The sequence below is a fragment of the Hevea brasiliensis genome, chromosome 10 (genome assembly GCF_030052815.1).
Source record: "Hevea brasiliensis isolate MT/VB/25A 57/8 chromosome 10, ASM3005281v1, whole genome shotgun sequence".
NCBI lineage: Eukaryota > Viridiplantae > Streptophyta > Magnoliopsida > Malpighiales > Euphorbiaceae > Hevea > Hevea brasiliensis.
The window spans coordinates 87,791,537-87,812,655 of record NC_079502.1 but is presented as its reverse complement, the minus strand read 5'-3'; the positions used below and the strand labels follow the sequence as shown (position 1 = coordinate 87,812,655).

General features: G+C 32.9%; 2 protein-coding genes across 2 annotated transcripts; both read left to right on the top strand.

Moving 5' to 3' along the window:
- The first annotated feature begins 11,564 nt into the window (after window positions 1-11,564).
- Window positions 11,565-12,998, top strand: LOC131169392 (uncharacterized). Its single transcript, XM_058128612.1, has one exon. It carries the CDS (start codon window positions 11,565-11,567, stop codon window positions 12,996-12,998), a length of 1,434 nt encoding a protein of 477 aa, XP_057984595.1.
- A 4,019-nt stretch (window positions 12,999-17,017) lies between these two features.
- LOC110645054 (uncharacterized) lies at window positions 17,018-17,868 on the top strand. The gene is made up of 3 exons (XM_058128611.1): window positions 17,018-17,125; window positions 17,240-17,347; window positions 17,491-17,868. The coding sequence occupies exons 1-3, from the start codon at window positions 17,051-17,053 to the stop codon at window positions 17,866-17,868; spliced, it is 561 nt and encodes a 186-aa protein (XP_057984594.1). The 5' UTR covers window positions 17,018-17,050.
- Window positions 17,869-21,119: the final 3,251 nt, after the last annotated feature.

The following is a 21,119-nucleotide window of genomic DNA, read 5'->3' as shown; positions in this document are numbered from 1 at the left end:
ACAGATCCGGGCGACTATCAAATTTCCACGAAATGAAAGTACATACGCGAAGTCCACAATACCAGGCTTGGAATAATATATATATATTATTTGAAAATTAGGGATGTTACATTCTTCTCCCCTTATAGAAAATTTGTCCTCAAATTTTACACAAGGTAGAATAATGACACACAGTTGCATATCAAACTTATGAGTACTTGCTGCGCATATCCCTCTCTAACTTCCAAGTGCATTCCTCCATAGATTAACTCCTCCACAGGACTAACCATAGGGATTTGCCTTGACCAAAGTTATCTCATCTGATAGTCTACTATGGCTACTAGTTGCTCCTCAAAGATCAAATTCTCATTTAACTCCACTGTGTCTGGTCGCAGCACATGAGAAGGATTGGGAACATACTTTCTAAGCATGAAAATGTGGAATACTGGGTGGACATGAGAAAGGTTTGGTGGCAACTCTAGCTGATAGGCAACTGCTCCCACTCTGTCCATGATCTTAAAAGGTCCTACATAATGGAGTGCCAATTTGCATTTTCTTTCCAAATCTCATAACCCTTTTCATAGGAGAAACCTTCAAGAACATGGTCACCCATTGCAAATTTTACATCTTTCCACCTTGGATCTGCATGGATGGTTAAAAATTTTTATGTCTATTTGCCCCTGTCGTAGTATGCCAGCTATTATCCTCCTTCTAAGTCTAAACCATCACATCTGACTACTTATTTACCCCTTTTTTTTGTCATCTCTAGTACTCATTATAACTCCACTACTCTCAACTTGATATCTGATAACTTTAATCAACTTTGGCGCTTACCTCACTTTTATTACGCCCTAACGTGTCTCTTGGTGACTTCAGTCCTCATTCCTTTGTTTCAATAATCTCTGTTTTCCAAAAACATGACTTATGTTCCTTACCCTATAGTATCCTATGAAATGCTTTCCTGTAGCACCTATCATATACATCTCGTTCGAAACCTTTACTTATCCTATGACCTTAATGGTCAATACCTATAAATCTTCTCACTTCCATGATACTTCAAATTTTCAATCTCTTTTGTGTCATTACTAAGGTCCTTAGACTAGCTCTTGTCCATCTTATGCAACTAGTTATGTAGAGCTCTATCCAAGTGTCAAGCGTACCCTACACCACTTATCAATATTGGAAAGTGAACTAGGTCTCTTCTCTTATAGGACAAATGTATTTATATTCCCTGACAATCTAGTTAATGCAACTTTATTGTTTTCCACTCCTTCTCTGGAATGGAAATATCTAGACTTCTTCATAAAGCTTCTTAGTATGTGGCCTACTTCTGACACATTGGCACTCAGATCAAGGCTCTACTACTCCTTTAATCTATCATCTCATAATAACTTGTTTCAAATATCTCTTAGTGTATTCCTAGCATACATATTCCTTCTTATCCTCATCATTATAACTAACTCTACCGAGCTTTCTTCCTGTCCTTTGGATCTTATCCACTTTCTTTTCCTATTTCTGCTATCTTTTATATCTTTTCAACATGTTGTACTTATTCCTTAATCTGAGTCCTATCTCACCCTTACACCTTTTCCTTCAAGGATGTCCATCCCATCATCAACTTTAACTTTCTTTTTATTTATTTTTTATTTATTTTTTAGTCTTATTTTGATTACTAGTTCCATTACTTCGAGAATTCTAACTTTACGATTGACTCCTACCAGCACATTCTTCACATTACGTAACACTTATAATTAACCATAGAAAATTCTTTTTGTATCCCCTTTCCCAACTTACTATCAGAACATTATTATTCCCTACCAGCCTTAGTAGGAAATTGCTCATCCTGGATGGATAGGAGCCCCAGAAATTACAAGTTCCATCTGAACTAACACGGCTGTGGGAAATATGTGTCATGCCTTAATTCTGAACAAGATACTTCTCATGTTCATTGTCCTTAATATAATCACATATACTGCCCATAGCTTTCCAAACTTCAGCCTCAACTTTTCCCATTAGCAACAATTTCATTTGCTGTAACTCATTAGCAAATAGCACTTCCTCCAGCTTATAGTTTAAAAGGGTTATAAGCCCTAGTAACTAGCTCGATTTAACTCATGTTACCTCTCTGATCATTCTTTCATACTTAACATTAGGTACACCATTATCGTCATTTTCGCCTCAAAAGATTGGATATATACTAACGCCTATCAAATTTTCAATTAATTGGGTCACTTTGACACGACCTCTCTTCTTAACATAATCTCCTAGAATTGAAACACGAGCCAATTTGAAAAGAAGGAGAAATGTTCTCCCACCATTTATGGTATACCATTGTTTAATAAACAAGATTTAGCTCACACCCCTTAGTCTCCCTTTTTAGTTTCATTATTTCTTTGCAATTATTGTGCATTATTACAAGATATCAGTTGTATCTACCATTTGTTATACTGTTGTCCTGCCTGACATATCATCTTAGAATTTACTATTTCCTTTTTACTCTCTATTTATCTTCCATACTTATAATTATTTGTCCAATGCTCCTTATACTTAGTTATATTCTAGAAGATAAGAGCACTCACAGATTCTTTCAGATCTATTCCAATCTTACCAACAATCACTCCTCTAATCCATGTACTTCTCAATATCTTATAATTACACCTATATCTATCTTGTCCTATTCTGACCGTTATTAGCGTTCTGCTACATATTATCTTACTATTATTTATTTATTTATTATTACTCTTTTTTTTTACATAATTATTCTATCGATCACACTGAAAATATATGTCTAACTCTAATTTTTGACTCTAGGTCTCACCACTCTAAATTTTAATATCAAGCCTCTGTGACATTATCCCTCATCTTGCATATTTATATCCCTTATGTTGACTTTTATCCAACTTACTCCTACTGATCTTGCTTCTTTATCTGACAATACAATTCAAGTTACCACAGCACGCTCAACAGTTACTACCTACTTTGGTCGCACACCTCACCTAATTTCCATTATACTGTCAACAACCAAAAGGGTTCTTATGTCATTGCCCCATTATCCTACCTTGGGGGTAGAAAACAGATAAGGTCTAATCTAGATCCTGTAACTCTAAGCTCTAGGCTCAGGCTCCTAACACTACATCAATTATGACCTGCTCTAAGTCTTGTACTTCTGGGTTCCATAACTTAACAATGTTCTTCCTAATGCCATCATTTTCTACGCTCTCTATCCTTTTTTTTTTGTTTATCTCGTTTACCCTTCCTAGAACCACATTCACCTCCTCGGTATTTTGGCTCTATTCTTCCTAATCTTATCGTAATCTGTTTTTCCAGTTTATTCTTTAGCCAACTCTTTTTATCTTACCCAAATCCGAATTTTCACTCTTCCATCCTTCACCTCTATTTTCTTTTTGAACCTGATTGTCATATCAGAAACTTATACCTTTTCACTATCCCTACCACGTCATCTATACCTCAATGTTACTCAGAATTGATCCTCTAACTACCCTAGCTAGACTTCTACTGGCATTCAGGCTATCTCTCCTACTACATTTGAACCGCACTCCATCTATTTATATATATATATATACATATTCTATGATTTATGGATGCTAACTTTTGTTCTTTTTCTTTTACTTTATTTGGAGTATACTTTAGTCTTAAGCATTAAGAAGCTAAGGATGAACTTAGGGAATAGCAATTATACTTCTCCTGTGTGATCTCTATTCTTACCCTTTTGGACTACATACTACCCCCTACTACCTTAGGGAGGGGATCTGTAGCAACCCTAATTTTTCATATCCATTTAATTAGCTGAAACTTAAAATACTAGGTATCCAAACCCGTCATTCAATTTAAAAGCTTACATACATCTTGATCTTACATCTTATAATTCCTACATGGAACTTGTACCATCTCCAGAATACCTGAGCTAACAACTCTCTATCTCACGCTACAATCCCATCTAGGACACTTCTCCATAAGTCATTATTATCAGTAATAACCTTCGATCCCTTCTGAAAAGATAGGACTATACCCTAACTTACTGCAACAAAGGTACTACATTTACCACCTTGCCAAAACTATGTCAAATTAATGACTCTCTTATCATATCATAGCTCTGTAAATCATCAATTCATAGTTTCGACCTTCCCTAGGTAGTAGGGTTGTACTTTACACCTTGCTGATACACACAAGATATACTATTCTCACTAAGATCTAAGTAAAACATCTGTCGTACTGCAAAAACCATCCAAAATTCCATACCGAAGACCAGATGGTCTCACTCTATAGATGTCACCTTTACTTTGCAACTAACCCGCAACCTCTAGTCTGATGGCAACTCTTGATGTAACTCGAGCTCATGTTAGGGTAATCGAGTTATTGACTCTAGTTACCACCCAACTATGACCTTTCGATATTCTAGCTCTAGATCCCTAACCAGGAGTTCCCAACTCCTCTGCAGCTATAGAACTCTATTTTGGCATAATTGTACCAAAACAGAGGCTATCCGCAAACACCCTCATTATGGAGCACCACGGGGATGCACGCAGCTCTACATAATAATATCATGTCGGTACTGTAATCTGCAGCTTACAGAGCAGACATCGAGAATATTGTATAGTTACTACGATACGTCCTGACAGACTAGGTCTCTTAATCTCTTATCTCTCTTGAATCTACTATTATTATAAACTTACTCTTACTGGGTCATCCACTGACGACTGCCAGCAGTGGTATCCTCACCCTTATCTAGTGCAATTATACTATCAAAACTCACCTTTATGTACTTGTGCCTAGCACCAGATAGGCACAACACTTATAGCCATACTGATAGAAATATAGTGTTTCTTGGAGAACGTATTTCCATGACAGACCTTAACATGTCTGCTAACTCTATTTCACACTTCTACGTACTTCACAAAACTGAGGTGCTAAACTGAAGTACTCTTATATTAACTGAGGAATAACGCAGAATCTAGAAATGAAGAATTACAGAAAAAAGACAAAACAGAATCCTATACTCCGCATGTGATAGCTCTAGGTGCATACTTTCCCATGAATCTAAAGCCTAAGCTCTGATACCACTTTTGTCACGACCCAACCTATGGGCCGGACCGGCACTAGGACCTGAGCTAGCCTAAAGCCCCCGAGGCCTGTAGTAAGCCTAACTATTCCTCAACCCAACTCTAAGGCCCATTTGGGCCCAATTTCAAGAATTCAACAGGACATAGTCCGACCATAAAATGGACCATTCAACGGGGAGTTTTTGACTCGCCGGACCTGTAAACACAATATATAATAAATTGGGGAGCTCAGCTCACCCTCCACATAATCAAAATGTCATAACTCAAATAGGAGCTCAGCTCCCTCATCCAATCTCATCATGCATACAGTTAATAATTTTACAGGTCTAACATAACTTTTATAATACAGGCCCAAAATAAAAATAAGTGCTTCTAACACATGTGGAGTCTAAAATTTAACTCAATTGTACAAAATACATTAAATGCTATTAATGGACCTGCGAAGAAGAAGAGCAGGTTATTCACAACAAATAATCCTCCTGTAGCCTGAAAAAATAGATGAACAGGAGTGAGCGTTCAACTCAGAGAGTAAAATACCAATTTTAATCATAATCTCTATAACTATCTAAAGCTAATGTACCTGTGGAGTGAAATGTAATGTCGTCATAATTTTCATATCATAACAGTAAAAAGGCAATTTGGAGCACTCACACACCCAACACTGTCAAGCAATACATATATGGGAGCTGATCCCCTATACAGCCCCCTTAATCCAACCTCTGCCAGCGAGTGTCTCTCAAGCCGGACTTTCACTTAATAAACCAAATATGGGGTCTCAGCGAGTGTCTCTCAAGCTGTGTCTACCCCGAAGGACCGAGTCCCAGCGAGTGTCTCTCAAGCCATGTCTGCCCGTCCTGTCTATATCCAATACCATACCACACGCACGCCACGCACACACACTGCTCCAAATTACCACAAATAACATCCATGGTACTTCAACAATTATGAATGTAATATAAAACGTGCCTAGTGTTTAACTACATAGATACATATTTATAAGTGATGCATGGGTATGCTTGAACATATAATAATATCGAAATTACAATTAAAATTAATATTTTACTCACAAACTTGAACCGAGGTCACTGTGGCGGTTGGACGGAGGAGAAAGGCTATCTCGGCTCACCTGATAATTTCATTATAATTATTTAATATATTTGACTCAATACAAGTTTAGAAAAGACCAAAGACACCCTAAGTTGTGCTGAAAATTCAGCAGAGTCTCCCCTATACCTATGACGTACCCAACCTGCAAAATGGTTCAAATAACACTTCTAAACTCAACCTATATCTCATCATCATTATATGACCCCTCCTGGGCCCTCCAAACCAAGTAATAATCACAACATCAGACAACTCAATTATAAGATTTCAAAACTAATATTTTTCAAAAACTATCCAAACTAACTTTAAAAATTCTATAAACCTGCCCCGCAGTCCTTAAAAATATTATAAGGCTATTGCAATAGGAATTGTAATTTTCTTATCATCCACGAATATTTTATAAATTTTATTCTAACCCAGTTCAAGGCAAAATTGAGTAATGTAGAGTTCGAGTTTATCTATGCCAAATTTGACAACTGGAACGCGTCCAGAACGTCTGAAAACGATGGGGTAGCCTATAATCTTGATCCGGTTTTGAAATAGTTCCAGCAGCTTATCTGCTCGACCCGAAATTGCAGATCCGGGTGACGATTGAATTTCCACGAAATGAAAGTACATACGCGAAGTCCACAATACCAGGGTTAGAATAATATATATATATATATATATATATATATATATATATGATCAGGAAGATATTTGGTTTAGTTTATGAAAATTAGCTTAGTGCTTATAAGCTAATTTGAGTTTATGAACATTTAAAATTTTAACTAGTTACGTGTTTAATTAAAATACTTATTAATGACTAATAGGTCATTAATACGTTTAGTAAAATGTAATTTATAAGTATATAAATTATTAAAATAACTAAAGTGTACTATATTATTTTTCAATATTTTATTATAATATTATTAAAATATATTTCAAGTACAATATAATTTAATTTTAAATTAAATAAATTAATGTTTTATAGATAAATATTTTATTAAAATTAATAAAAAATAATTTTTAAATTCATTAAAACTAATGTAAATAATTTATCTAAATTATTGTAAGAAAATAAATTTTTTAAGATGAATATGAGAATAAATACAATAAAAATATATAATAAAATTATAAAATTAAGATAATAAAATAATTAATCAAATTAATTTATAAACACTCAGCTTAACACCTCTGATTTTACTTTGCAAGATAAGAGTTCACATACAGGTGGGCTTAGGATTGACCCTCAACAAAACTATCTTGTATTTCTATTGGCTTACTTTTGATCTGTTCGACTAGTCCAGTCAAGCTACTAAATTTGATTAATTCAAAAAGATTACTAACTTGTGTTGTTCATTAAATGTTACCTTTTCAGTTATCTACCGTATGTAGGAATAAAAGTACGAACCACAAAAAAACAGTTGTTTCAGAGACGGAATTTGCGATGGAAATAAATCCGTCAGAAAAAATTTCTTTTAGCGACAGACTTTCAATGGATTAATGACGGGTATCAATTTAAGCTAATAGTGACGGATATTAAACTAATTAGCGACGGATTATTAACGAAATTTGTGATGGACAATAGTTCCGTCAGAAATCCGTCAGAAAGTTTAGATTGTAAGACTTAAAACCCTAATGTTGACAGCCGCATTTTATCTCCTCTCTTTCAAAATGGCTCTTCCTCTTTTCTCTCTTTCTCGACAGTGAGGAGTTGCTCCCTCTTTCCGTTTGTGACAATCCACCACCGTAAGTAATTTGGTTTATGCGCTCTCGACAATAATTTATTGTTCTCAATTTCCTGCTTCTGGTTTCAGCACTCAACAGGTAAGTAATTTGGTTTTATTTTTTATTTGATTTTAGTTTTAGATTTCTAATTGAATTTCTTGCGTTCTCTTTCTTTTCTTAATTTACTTTGTATTGAAAATTTGAGTCTGGTATTAAAATTGAAATTAAATTACAGGAATAGATTGATTCCCATTCCATTTCCGAGTCAAATCAAATGTGTGTGCCCAAAATATTAACTGTGTAACTTTCATCAAGGCATCTTATGCTTGCATGTTTTGTCACTCTTGTTTTTTTGAAGCTTTTTGCACACATAGCATCAGATGCTGCGTTAAAGCCTTTAGGTCACTTCGCAGAATCCCCGCTAGCCAGCAAATATCCTCCCATCCGTGCAAGAGAGTTTGTCGAACAAGAACTTTCTGTAATCAATCTGAAAGGAAATAAAGGTGAATCATGATTACTTTCTAAGTAGTGACCACCATTATGCATTTTGTTGTTCCACTGATGCAAACAGTGTCTTATTATGGTTGTTGGGATTTTTCATTTGCATTATAAAGAAGGGGGTTTCAGTGGGGCTAGAATATTTTATTGAGCAATATCTTGCTCGCATCATGTACTAACAAATTCATGATATTTCTGCATGTTCTTCCATGTTTATTGTGAATGGTGCATACATGCTTATCCTTGAACCCTGTCAGGTTTTGTGAAATTAGTTATTATTGACATCTTTTTTACTTATCTGCCGTATCAAATGAATCATGACATTATCTTTTAGTTTATTAGGGGTTCCTTGTTGCTGGGAGGGAGATAAAGTTCAAAGATGAAACCAGCAATGGGAGGTGTCAAGGCCATCCCATTACTGGTTTTTGTAGTTTTGTTGTGACAGGCTTTGTCTTAACTGATCAACCTAAGCTCTGAATGTATACTTCCACCATCACCATAGTAATTACAACATTCCAATAGTTTGTTGGTTAGGAATCTTTTAGGAGTATGTTCATAAGCTGTTGAGTAGTTACAGATAAATAAGGGATGGAATAGATTGTATCTTCAGTTAATGAATTCTTAAATGCCAGTTCCTTATTCAATTCCCATTATTCTCTCACTTTCTTGACTATTTTCTCAAGTTCCAAATAGATGTTAGAGTTGAGATACTTCAACTCACATCAAATTCTTTGGAGTTACATATTGCAATGAGATAGTTTGGTCCCTTCATTCAATTAAAGAATATCAAAATTGTGACAGAAAGCCCCTATGCAATTCAACGTACTCATCCATTTCACAAGATGGTGGCTTCAATTTCAATAGTAACAGAAAAATGTCCATTGTTGTGCAATAGCAGAAAGAACAAATGCTTTTTGTAATACAAACACTGAAGCAGCAGTGTTCAAATAATCATGGGAAAAAGCAGTAAGTTTAACTGTATTATTTTGGAGATCAACAAGGAACTAAGCTAAAGGGGCTTATCTCACCAATACACTAAGTTTTGAGAAAAAGCAGTTATAGAAAACAGAAAAGAGAGCTTAGGTGGTCCACTCAATTATTTGATTTATGTTCAATCCTTCCTTATTCAGAACCAGCCCAACGGAGGGGTTTGGAGGGTTCTGGCTAGAACCAAACCATCCATTGGGATTTATGTTCAAGTCAATTTTGCAAAAGTGCCACACGTACTTGCATAATTGGCAAAACCATCCATACCCCAATTGATGCAGGTTTAATTTGGTTAGTCAAACTGTCACTCTCTTGTTGAATGAGATATGATGCTTCATTACCCATTCAAATTTTGCCACTTGTCAACAAATCTTTGAATCTTTGATCATGATTTCTCATCCCCTTCCTTGTGATTGATATCTAATATGGGTCTTGATGAGTTGTTTCTTTCTTCCATCTAGATTAATTTATTCATAGAAGATTATGCCCATAAGTAAATATATAGCACAATATCTTTTACCACTTCAAATTATGATTCAAATTCTAAAATCAAATCACAAATCCTTATTACTTCCTCTGTCTCATTGTAATAAATGATTTAGAAAAAAAAAATTATTTCACTTTATTTATTATTTTAAAAAATTTTAAAAGTATTAATTATTTTTTCCCAATTTTACTTTATCTGTTATTGTTTTCAATACATTTATCTCTTCTTAACATATTTCTACATTATAATGATACTATAAAGATATTTTAGCCAATTATTAATATTTTTTTATAAAAATGATGCTATTCAATCATTTTTTTTTAATTTTTATGTAAAAATATTAAAAATACTATTAAAATAGGAAAGAGAGAGTATAATAAAATAAAAAGAAATACATTTAATTTTTAGGCAGTTGAATGTTAATTTATAGTTGGTCATGGTCAAAATGGTGCATGCATATTGAATATCAGTCAAATGGTAGAGTGATGGATCAAATATACAAGAACTCCATTGTAAAAGAGCTTAATTATTAATTAATGAGATGGTAAATAAAAGAGAATTACTGATAATGAGCATAGAATAGTTGCACATGTTATGTTAAGTTGCAAAAATAAAAAACAAGAACTCCTTTGATTTGATTAATTTCTCACCAAATTAATTAAAGTCTCAACTCAAAATTAATTAGTATATATATATTAATAATATTCCAAAAATCTTGAGCTTTAAAGGGTCACTCTTCATGTGGTCTCATGTGTTTTTACACATATATATTCTTCTCTTTCTGAATAATTCTTTTGATTAAACCAATTTTTATGACTTAAAGTAAGCACATGATCTAATCTTGAGTCATGTTCTTGTTTCTTTTGGTAGACCTTTGATCATGTTCTTCAAGATATTGATTCCCCTTTGTAAATAAATATTCATTTATATTTCTATGCAGTTATTATTGTTACAAAGTTAGTTAGACTCAAATATTTTAAATAGATTATTTTTGAGGCTCTTGATAAACAATTCCATTATATTCAAATGTAACAAAAGTGTTATGAAAATTGTATCAAATTTATTGGTTTTTTTTAGAATTTATTTAATGACATATTTAATTTTATTTTATTTGATGTTTTAATTTTAATAATATCAATATATTAGTTTCCAAAATTTTTCTAAATTATATATATATTTTATCATTAACGAACTCATTGATGATTTTATTCATTTTAAACTAATGAAAATAATCTCTAAAATTATAAAGTTTCGAATTTAAATCTTAATTTGAATTGAAAAAATATTTTATTATCTAATAATAATAAAAAAATTTGATTCAAATTTAGATTATTTTTTAAAAAAATTTCTGGTGTGATTTAAAAAATAAAATAACTAAATTTATTATTGAAAAATAAAATAACTAAATTTATTATTGAAAAATTCAAATAATTATTTTTTTATTAGGTATTATCTCTTAAGTCACTAGATTATTTCTAATTCTGCTTGCGATGGGGTGGCCCATTATGAGAATAAACACTTTCAGTAGGAATTTTCTTCATTTACAAGGAATAAACACTCGACTTTACTTAATAGATATATAGTCTTTTATCACTCATATCAATCTTGTTGGCAAAATTTAAAGCTAATTATCAGCCCTCTATTTTTTTGTTGCTAATTTATTTTTTATTTTTTAATTATTGTTTCCACTTTTGTTTAAATTTTAGAAAATATATATCATGTCTGTAGATCGTAGTTGGATGTATAAACGATTAGATGTCAATGGCTTCCTTAATCCTGAATTTGAGGTTGGGGTGGAGTATTTTTTAAATTTTGCCTATGCACAAGTAGATGTTGCCTCCAATGACAAGATTCGTTGTCCTTGTTCTAAATGTAAGAACAAGAAATACCTACAAAGAATTGATGTCACCTATCACTTGTATAAATTTGGATTTGTTGGGGCATATACTCAGTGGGATGCGCATGGTGAAGGTTTCACATCTGAATTTAATTCTATACTAACTTCTAGTACTTCAATTGATGATATGACTCAACCAACTGATACAAATAATTATAGAAGTATGGTTATGGAAGCAATGAATTTTGATGAGGATATGGCTGGAGTGAGAAATTGTTTCATGGGCCTTGAACAAGAGGAACCAAATCCAAATGCTTCAAGTTTCTATGGCTTATTACATGATGCTGATGCTCCCTTATGGGAAGGTTGCAATAATCATACACGCTTATCAGCTGTATCTCAACTATTAAATTGCATGTCAGATTTCCACATTAGTCATAATTGTTTTGACAATTTATTATCAATAATAAAAAGCATGCTACTAGAAGGTAATCTCTTGCCAAGCAACTTCTACAACACGAAAAAGATGATGTCAACTCTAGGGCTTGGTTATCAAAAAATCGATGTCTGTGTCAACAATTGCATGCTATATTACAAAGAAAACAGTGATGGAACATCATGTAAAACTTGCGGTCACCCTCGGTATAAGCCAAGGAAATCAACTATGGCTCGACAAAAAAATCTACCATTTAAAGTGTTACGTTACTTGCCTTTGATTCCTAGGCTTCAAAGATTGTTTATGTCATCCAAAACAGCAGCACACATGGTATGGCATGCTTTTAACCAACATACCGATGGGACTATGTCACATCCTGTTGATAGTGAGGCATGGAAGCACTTCGATCGCACTTATCCTTTGTTTGCATCTGACCCTAGGAATGTTCGTCTTGGATTATGCACTGATGGATTCAATCCCTTTGGGCAACTTTCTAATCCTTACTTTTGTTGGCCAGTAATAATTGCTGTGTATAACTTACCTCCTTGGATGGCCATGAAAAAACCTTATATGTTCTTGAATATGGTGATTCCGGGTCCTAAAAGCCCTGGCAAGAGTTTGGATGTGTTCTTGAGGCCTTTGATTGATGAGTTGAAAATGTTATGGACTGAAGGAGTTTTGACTCATGATATTCATACTAAGCAGAACTTTTATATGAAAGCAGCACTTTTATGGACAGTAAGCGATTTTCCTGCATATGGTATGTTATCCGGATGGAGCACACATGGAAAATTGGCTTGTCCGTATTGCATAGAAGGTAGTAAAGCTTTTGTTCTTCAACACAGTGGGAAAGCATCATTCTTTGATTGTCATCGCTAATTTCTTCCTCTCAACCATCCATACAGAAGACAAAAAGATAAATTCAAAAAAGGTGTCATAGAAAGGAGTCCACCCCCTCCTCATTTGTCTGGTGATGTTATACAAAATCGGGTAAATTCACTACCTGATATTATATTTGGGACAACTAGTGGGAAGCAAACAATACCTGGATTTGGTGTACACCATAATTGGGTCAAGAGGAGTATATTTTGGGAGCTTCCATATTGGAATTCAAATTTAATTCGGCATAATTTAGATGTGATGCATATAGAGAAGAATGTGTTTGACAATGTATTCTACACAGTTATGGATGTGAATGGGAAAACTAAGGACAACTCCAAAGCAAGAGAGGACTTAAAAGTTTATTGCAAGCGTCCTGAATTACACTTAGTGCAATATAATGGTAGAGTATGCAAACCTAAAGCCACTTATACTTTGAATAAAGAACAAAAACAAATAATTTGTCAGTGGCTAAAGGATTTGAGATTGCCTGATGGATATGCTTCCAACATCGCACGGGCTGTAAGTGTGGAGGACTGTAAGTTTTTTGGATTGAAAAGTCATGACTGCCACATATTGATGCAAAGATTGATCCCAATCGCATTTCGTGACATATTGCCTAAAGCAGTTTGGGATGCATTAACTGAGCTTAGTCATTTTTTTAGGGACATTACTGCAACTATACTATTTGTGGACAATATTGAGATATTAGAAAAAAACATTATTGAAACAATTTGCAAGTTAGAAAAGATATTCCCACCGGGTTTCTTTGACTCAATGGAGCATTTGCCTATTCATATTGCTTATGAGGCCAAAGTAGGTGGACCAGTGCAATATCGTTGGATGTATCCATTCGAGCGGTAAATATTGCAAAAATGCCTTTTTTATTTATTTCACATATATATTTCTTGATGAAATAACAATCAAATTTGTTAATAATAGGTTCCTTTTTGACTTAAAGAAAAAAGTCCGAAATAAAGCTTCTGTTGAGGGTTCAATTGTCGAGGCATACATTATTGAGGAAATATCAACCTTTTGTTCTCATTACTTTGAGCCACAAATCCCAACAAGATTAAACAAAGTTCCAAGAAATGATGATGGGGGAAACATTGAACCAATGGGGCGCATTTCAATTTTCACTCATTCAGGTCGACCTTTTGGTCGAATACCGCATAGAAGGATCATGTCAAATGAGGAGTATTCTGCTGCTCATATTTATGTATTGTTGAATTGTCAAGAGATCGAACCATTTATTGAGTAAGTATTCCTAACTAACATGTGTCCTCTTTTTAATTAATGAAATACAACATATAAGTGATCAAATTATTGTGTAGGATGTTTGATGACCATTTACGAGGTATAATACCAGATATCAATGACCAACAATTGGAACAATTGCGGGAACAAGACTTTGCAAATTGGTTCAAAGAATATGTAGAGAAGAATGAAGTTGAAGAGCGCATCTACCAAATAGCTCAGGGCCCTGGACGTATAATTCAATCATATAAGGGGTACTTTGTGAATGGTTTTAAATTTCATACACATGATTATGGTAGAGATCGAAAAACATTGAATAGTGGTGTTTGGGTGAAAAGAAGTTGTTACAATGAATATGAAAGTGATTATTATGGTTTGTTGAATGAGGTTCTACAGTTGGAGTATTTGGGAGTAGGAAACAATATAATTCTTTTCAAATGTGAATGGTTTGACACTAATAAAGGGATAAGAGTCCATCCTCAGCACGGGCTTATAGAAATTCATCCCAAATCAAGGCTTTCCTCTAATGATCCATTTATTTTAGCCCATCAAGCTCAACAAGTGTGTTACACAAAATATCATGCAATTAATAAAACAAGGGGTGATTGGTGTGCAGTATTCAAAACCAAAGCTAGGAGCACATTTAACATTCATAAGGTGGTTGATATAAGTGATAACGGGTTTATTTCTGATGAGGTCGCTTACCAAGAAGATGATATCTCTCGACCTTTAGAAATTTTACCAACTACTGAACTTGATGATACATGCTTGCTACTTGATTCAAATCATATAGTAGAGTTAGATGAAAATGAATTGCAACATTTAGTGCAACCAAGTAGAGAGGATGAGGAGGAAGAGGAGGAGGAGGAGGAGGAGGAGGAGGAGGAAGACGAAGAGGAAGATGAAGACGAAGACGAAGAGGAAGATGAAGACGAAGACAAAAATGAAAACGATAAAGATGATGATAGTGATGATGATTGATTTTCATTATTGTATAGTACAAAAAGGGTAATTTCATTGTTTCATGCTTAAGTTGTTGTGTAATTTTGTGTTTTATTATTATATGTGATTGTGAAGCTATTATTTTTGCATAGCTTGTAATCCATATGAAATTCTTACATATATGCATTTATTTGCTCTTTGGTACATATGGATATTGTGCTTTACAGGATGCCTCGTAGAATATCATCATCTAGAGGTAGAGGACGAGGTCGACAGGACACAATGTCTCAACCCATGCAGTCTTTGAGGGATGAACAAAATGAGGACCAAAGCATAGGACATGAGCCACTACAGTTGCCAGTGGATACTCAAGTTTCACCTACTCCACTACAATTAGGGGGGCAAGTAGCAGCATCGTCATCATCATCAGTTCGAACAAGAGGTCCGAATTTAGGGCAGCCAACACCAGTAAACCCAACAATTCGACAAATGATAAGATTAAGGGGCCTTGTGTAAGTAACAATATTTAAGACGGTTGAGATAAATTAAACAAAACTTCTACAAAAAAAATTTTCTTATTAAGTGAAGTTTTTTTACTTTAAATGTTATTAATGGTGCAGCTTCTTGAATATATCTGTCTCTCGCTCAATAACCAATGACATTAAGATGCACTTTACAGCTCCATGGAAAACTTGGGCAGAAATACCCAACAAGATGAAGGATGAGCTATTTGGAAAATTTCAAGTGAGATACAAATTACCTATTTATATTGAAATTAATTCAATTGAATATGTTGAATTTATATGGTGGGAAGATTGTGAATTAATGGATGTGGATGATTATTATAGAAGTAGCTTTTCAACAGGTTGTGTCTTTTTGTTGTTAGATGTTTGAAAAACAGCTGAAATACTGCCAAATTTTAATGGAAAATACTTGGAATTTTAGGGTATTCATTTAGTTTGGCATGACTTATCTTGGGCAGAAATACCCAATAAGATGAAGGATGAGCTATTTGAAAATTTTCAAGTGAGATACAAATTACCTATTTATATTGAAAGTAATTCAATTGAATATGTTGAATTTATATGGTGGGAAGGTTGTGAATTAATGGATGTTGATGATTACTATAGAAGTGGCTTTTCAACAGGTTGTGCCTTTTTATTGTTAGAAGTTTGAAAAACAGCTGAAATGCTGCCAGATTTTAATGGAAAATACTTATTATTTTAGGGTATTCATTTAGTTTGGCATGACTTATCTTGGGCAGAAATACCCAATAAGATGAAGGATGAGCTATTTGGAAAATTTCAAGTGAGATACAAATTACCTATTTATATTGAAATTAATTCAATTGAATATGTTGAATTTATATGGTGGGAAGGTTGTGAATTAATGGATGTTGATGATTATTATAGAAGTGGCTTTTCAACAGGTTGTGTCTTTTTGTTGTTAGATGTTTGAAAAACAACTGAAATGCTTTTGGATTTTAATGGATAATACTTATTATTTTAGGGTATTCATCTAGTTTGACATGACTTATCTATTGGATGATTGAAATATAAATTGTCATATTTATTTATAACATCTGACTATGAAATTTTTAGGGTCGTTACATGTGGGATGAAACTGAAGAGCAGAATGTGCGTCTTGCTTGGGATAAGCTTGGGAAGGATAGATTTCGTGATATTCTTAACAGAGCTAGGAATGAAATGTTGGTGAAGCACAAGAAAAGTGATATTGCTTATTTGCACAATCTAGGACCAAACTGGATGAAAGCAAAGGTGTGGAATGAGCTTGTTGCTTATTGGAGTTCTCCAGAGTGGCGAAAGAAGTCATAATCTGCTAAGATTAATAGAATGACAGTAAAAGATGGGTCAATTACAAAACATGCTAGTGGTTCAATCAAAATTGAGATTCATGAGGATCGATTGGTATAATTTTTCAATTTAAGCTATTTTTTATTTATTGTTATGCATTTTGTTGGTTGTAAAATTATTTAGTGTGTATTTTGTTGATTACACAATACGATAATTTTTATTTTGTAGACAAAGAAGTTAGGTAGGCCACCAAATAAGATTGAAGTATTTCGAGCAACTCACACCAAAAAGGGTGCTGATGGTGTATTCATTGATGGCAAATCACAACGGGTCGATGTAAGTTTCTTTGAAAATATTAATTTTACCACAATATTTTTCTAATTTAATTTCATTGTCATTAAGTTGTATTAGATTATAATGTAAGGTTATGTGTGTTGGCTATTCATTTAATAAGATATTACTGTATTTCATTTGTTTAGGAAGATTATGCAAGTGCAATTGTGGAGAAATATGGTTCTAATTCTGAATCCCCACCAATATTTGATATGGATAAGTGGATAGAAGTATCTGGAGGCTTTAATAAAGAAATGGTGTATGGTTTTGGGTCTTCTGCAAAATCTCAAACAAGTGGATCATCTACCTCTCAATCATGCAGATTTGCTTATCCTGGGTCATCTTCTCAGCCTGCGATGACACAAGAGGAAATTCAACAACTTATAGCTGAAAAAGCATCACGAATGAGGGCAGAGATGATGGCTGAAATACTTGATCAGGTGCGAAAGGAGTTAAAGACCACAGGTGGTACTCAGTTTGCAACATCTTCACATCCAACCACTTCAGACTCTACAAATCCATAGGATAATCTAGATAATTGACTATGCTATTTATGTTTCCGTTTAAAGATATTATTATGTGCGGAATATTAATAGTATTTTTTCTGAATATGATTGTATTTTAACTTACATTTTATTAATATTAACTACTTTGTATGGATTATTTTACAACTTTATGAATATATGCATTTTAATTATGCTAATTAGGAAAATCATAATTAATATATTGTATTTATTTATGGATTTTTTATTAATTTATTCTATAGGAATAACAAAATAATTAAAAAATAATGAATTTAATAATAAATAATATTACTTTTTTGACAGATTTACGACGAATTAGCGACGAAATTTTAAAATTATTTAAAATTTTAAAAATTATTTATGCATTATCGACAGACCATATAACTTTAACGACGGATTTAGTGATAAAATTAGACACAGATTTGTGACGGATTAGCGACGGCATTTTTTTGACGACACTAGTAACTGAAAATCAATTCGGTTTCATTTATATTAGTGACGACATATTTCGTCGCTAATTCCGTCGCTAAATATTAGCGACGGATAGAATTTTGGTCGCAAAAATTTCTGACGAATGTTTTAGCGACGAAAACGTATCTGTCGTAAATCAGGCGTTAAAATTTTTTGCGATGAAAACTAGCCCATCTGTACATAATATATAAATGACTTTGACATGTCAATCATACCCATATAATTTAACTTGAAATTCATCCATTGAATTTGACTGAAAATTAAATTAGATAAAATTTAGTTTTTAAAAAAGTTAATATTAATTTTGACTCAAAAAATTAAATGGATTGAAGGAATGACTGCTAAAAAAAAATTAATTTTAATTATTTTTAAAATCTCACAAAAAAAATAGATTCAATCAATTACTAATTTATTAAAATTAATAGCTAATCGATTTAGTAATAAATTCAATTAATAATGAGATTGATTGTAAATAGTAATTGATAACTAAATCGATTACAAATAACAACAGATAATTAAATTGATTATTAAATTAATTAAATTTTAAAAAATAAAAATTTTGATAAAAAACTAACAATTGTTAATAGCAACTAATTTAGTAATTAAAATTTATTGCTAATAGTAATCAAAATATAATTAGTTACAAAAAAATTTAATGTCTTTAGTTTTATAATTTTCCAATCATTTTATAAGACGATTGCTATTTGCAACAAACTTAGTATCCAAAAAATCAGTTGTTAATTTAAAAAAATATATAAAATAATTAAATTTTCAAATAATAAATAAAAAATATTATAAAAGATTACTAATAATAACTATTATAAAAAATATTAACAAAAAATTAAATATAAAAAAATATTTATAAGGTAAATTATATATATTGACCCTGCTCTGCTTACTGCTAATTGAGCATAGAGAGAGAGAGAGAGAGAGAGAGAGAGAGAGAGGGTGGGTGGGTGTCAAATGAAACGCCAGACCTGTGAAGAACTAATTGCCAGCTTATGCACCATATTGTTTTGGGTAGGTTTGTTGAATGTAACAGTGGGTTTGCATGTGTTCTTGGACTAGCCTGGCTTGTTATTTTATTTTATCATCATTTGTCACTTGTACATGGAGCGAGACCATTTTGAGCCAAATTTAATAGTCCTGGATCACTGATTTTGCGGACGGAGGGAGGACTAGAAATAGAATACTCCAACAGTACTCAACGTAATGTATTTCACATAGAAACAGCAGCACCACAATCCCAACAACCACAGTATAACATGCATGGCGGCAGACTTGGGTGAATCATTTCTGTCTTGACCAAAACGTATTATATGAATATAGCTAAGTTAAATTAAATATGTGTATGCATAAATCTTAGTATTAATATTTAATCTACTTATTATAAAACTCAATTTTATAGAAGAAAAGATTTATATTAGATGCATTATTGTTAAATTAAATATTTGTATCGAGATTTTTATATAATTAAATAATGATTTTTTAATAGATAATCTTTATTTACCCAATCTATGGGCTGGACTGCCACTAGGACATGAGCCAGCATAAAGCCCCCGAGACTCGTAGTAAGCCTTATTGTTCCTAAACCCATGACTAGGCCCACAATTTAGGCCCAACATGCATATAAAATAATTTAAATTAAACTATTATAATTTTATTTCAGCCAACTTAACCCAATAATTATCAGAAATTAAAATTAGCGGAGTCCAGCTCAACCCTATTACATCATTTAGAAATTGTTGAAAAATCATAAAAAAATTTTATTTATTAATACAAAAACTTAAATTCATACGATTTCGACAAGATTCATGCTTTGCTAGTACATGCGGAGTTCTAAATTACAAATTTAGAGAATAATAATACAATTAAGTAATTATTGATAACCTATGAGGAAAAAAGCAGGTTATTCTGAAAAAGGTCTTCTTCTGTAGCCCGAAAAAATAGGGTGAATAGGAGTAAACGTTCGACTCAGAGAGTAAAATACTGATTTTAAGTACAATTTTTATAGCTATCTAAAGCTAATGCATCATAAAAAGTAGAATGCAACACCTTCATAGTTTTCATATAAATCACATCATAAACAACAAAAAGTAATTTGGAGCACTCACACACCCATATAGTGTTTAAACAATCAATATATATATATATATATATATATATATATATATATATATATATATATATATATATGGGAGCTGATCCCCTATATAGCTCTCTTAAATCCAACCTCTGCCAGCGAGTATATCTCAAGCCGGACTTTCTCTTAATAGACCGAATGTGGATGCCAGCAAGATCATCTCGAGTCGTGCCTACCCTGACTTATTCATAAAGGATCAGGTCCCAGCGAGTTAAGCTCCAACCGCATCTACCCGTCCTGTTCATAACCAATATCACACACCACACGCACTCCAACACACGCACATTGCTCCAAATTACTATAAAACAACATCCATAACATTTCGTCAAATAAAGATATAACACAAAACATGCCTAGTATTTAACTGCATAAATACATATTTATAAGTGATGTATGGGCATGCCTGAATATATATAATAATATTAAAATTATAGGTAAAATCAATATTTTACTCACAGTACACCAGAGACGACTGTAGAGGTTGGGTGAAGGAAGATGATTGACCCTGATCACCTACATAATTTTATTGTAAATTTATTAGTGGTAATCCAATTAAAAATAAATTTAAAGAGGCAAATAGATCCTAATTTATGTCAAAAATTCGCAGAGTTTCCTTTATACCTAATACGCTGCACTG

Excerpts from the sequence above, each read along its gene's own strand:
- LOC131169392 (XM_058128612.1), top strand. The coding sequence starts at position 11,565 with ATGTCTGTAGATCGTAGTTGGATGTATAAACGATTAGATGTCAATGGC.
- LOC110645054 (XM_058128611.1), top strand. The coding sequence starts at position 17,051 with ATGACAGTAAAAGATGGGTCAATTACAAAACATGCTAGTGGTTCAATC. Across the intron at positions 17,126-17,239 it reads AGATTCATGAGGATCGATTG|ACAAAGAAGTTAGGTAGGCC; the intron begins GTATAATTTTTC and ends TTTATTTTGTAG. Across the intron at positions 17,348-17,490 it reads GCAAATCACAACGGGTCGAT|GAAGATTATGCAAGTGCAAT; the intron begins GTAAGTTTCTTT and ends TCATTTGTTTAG.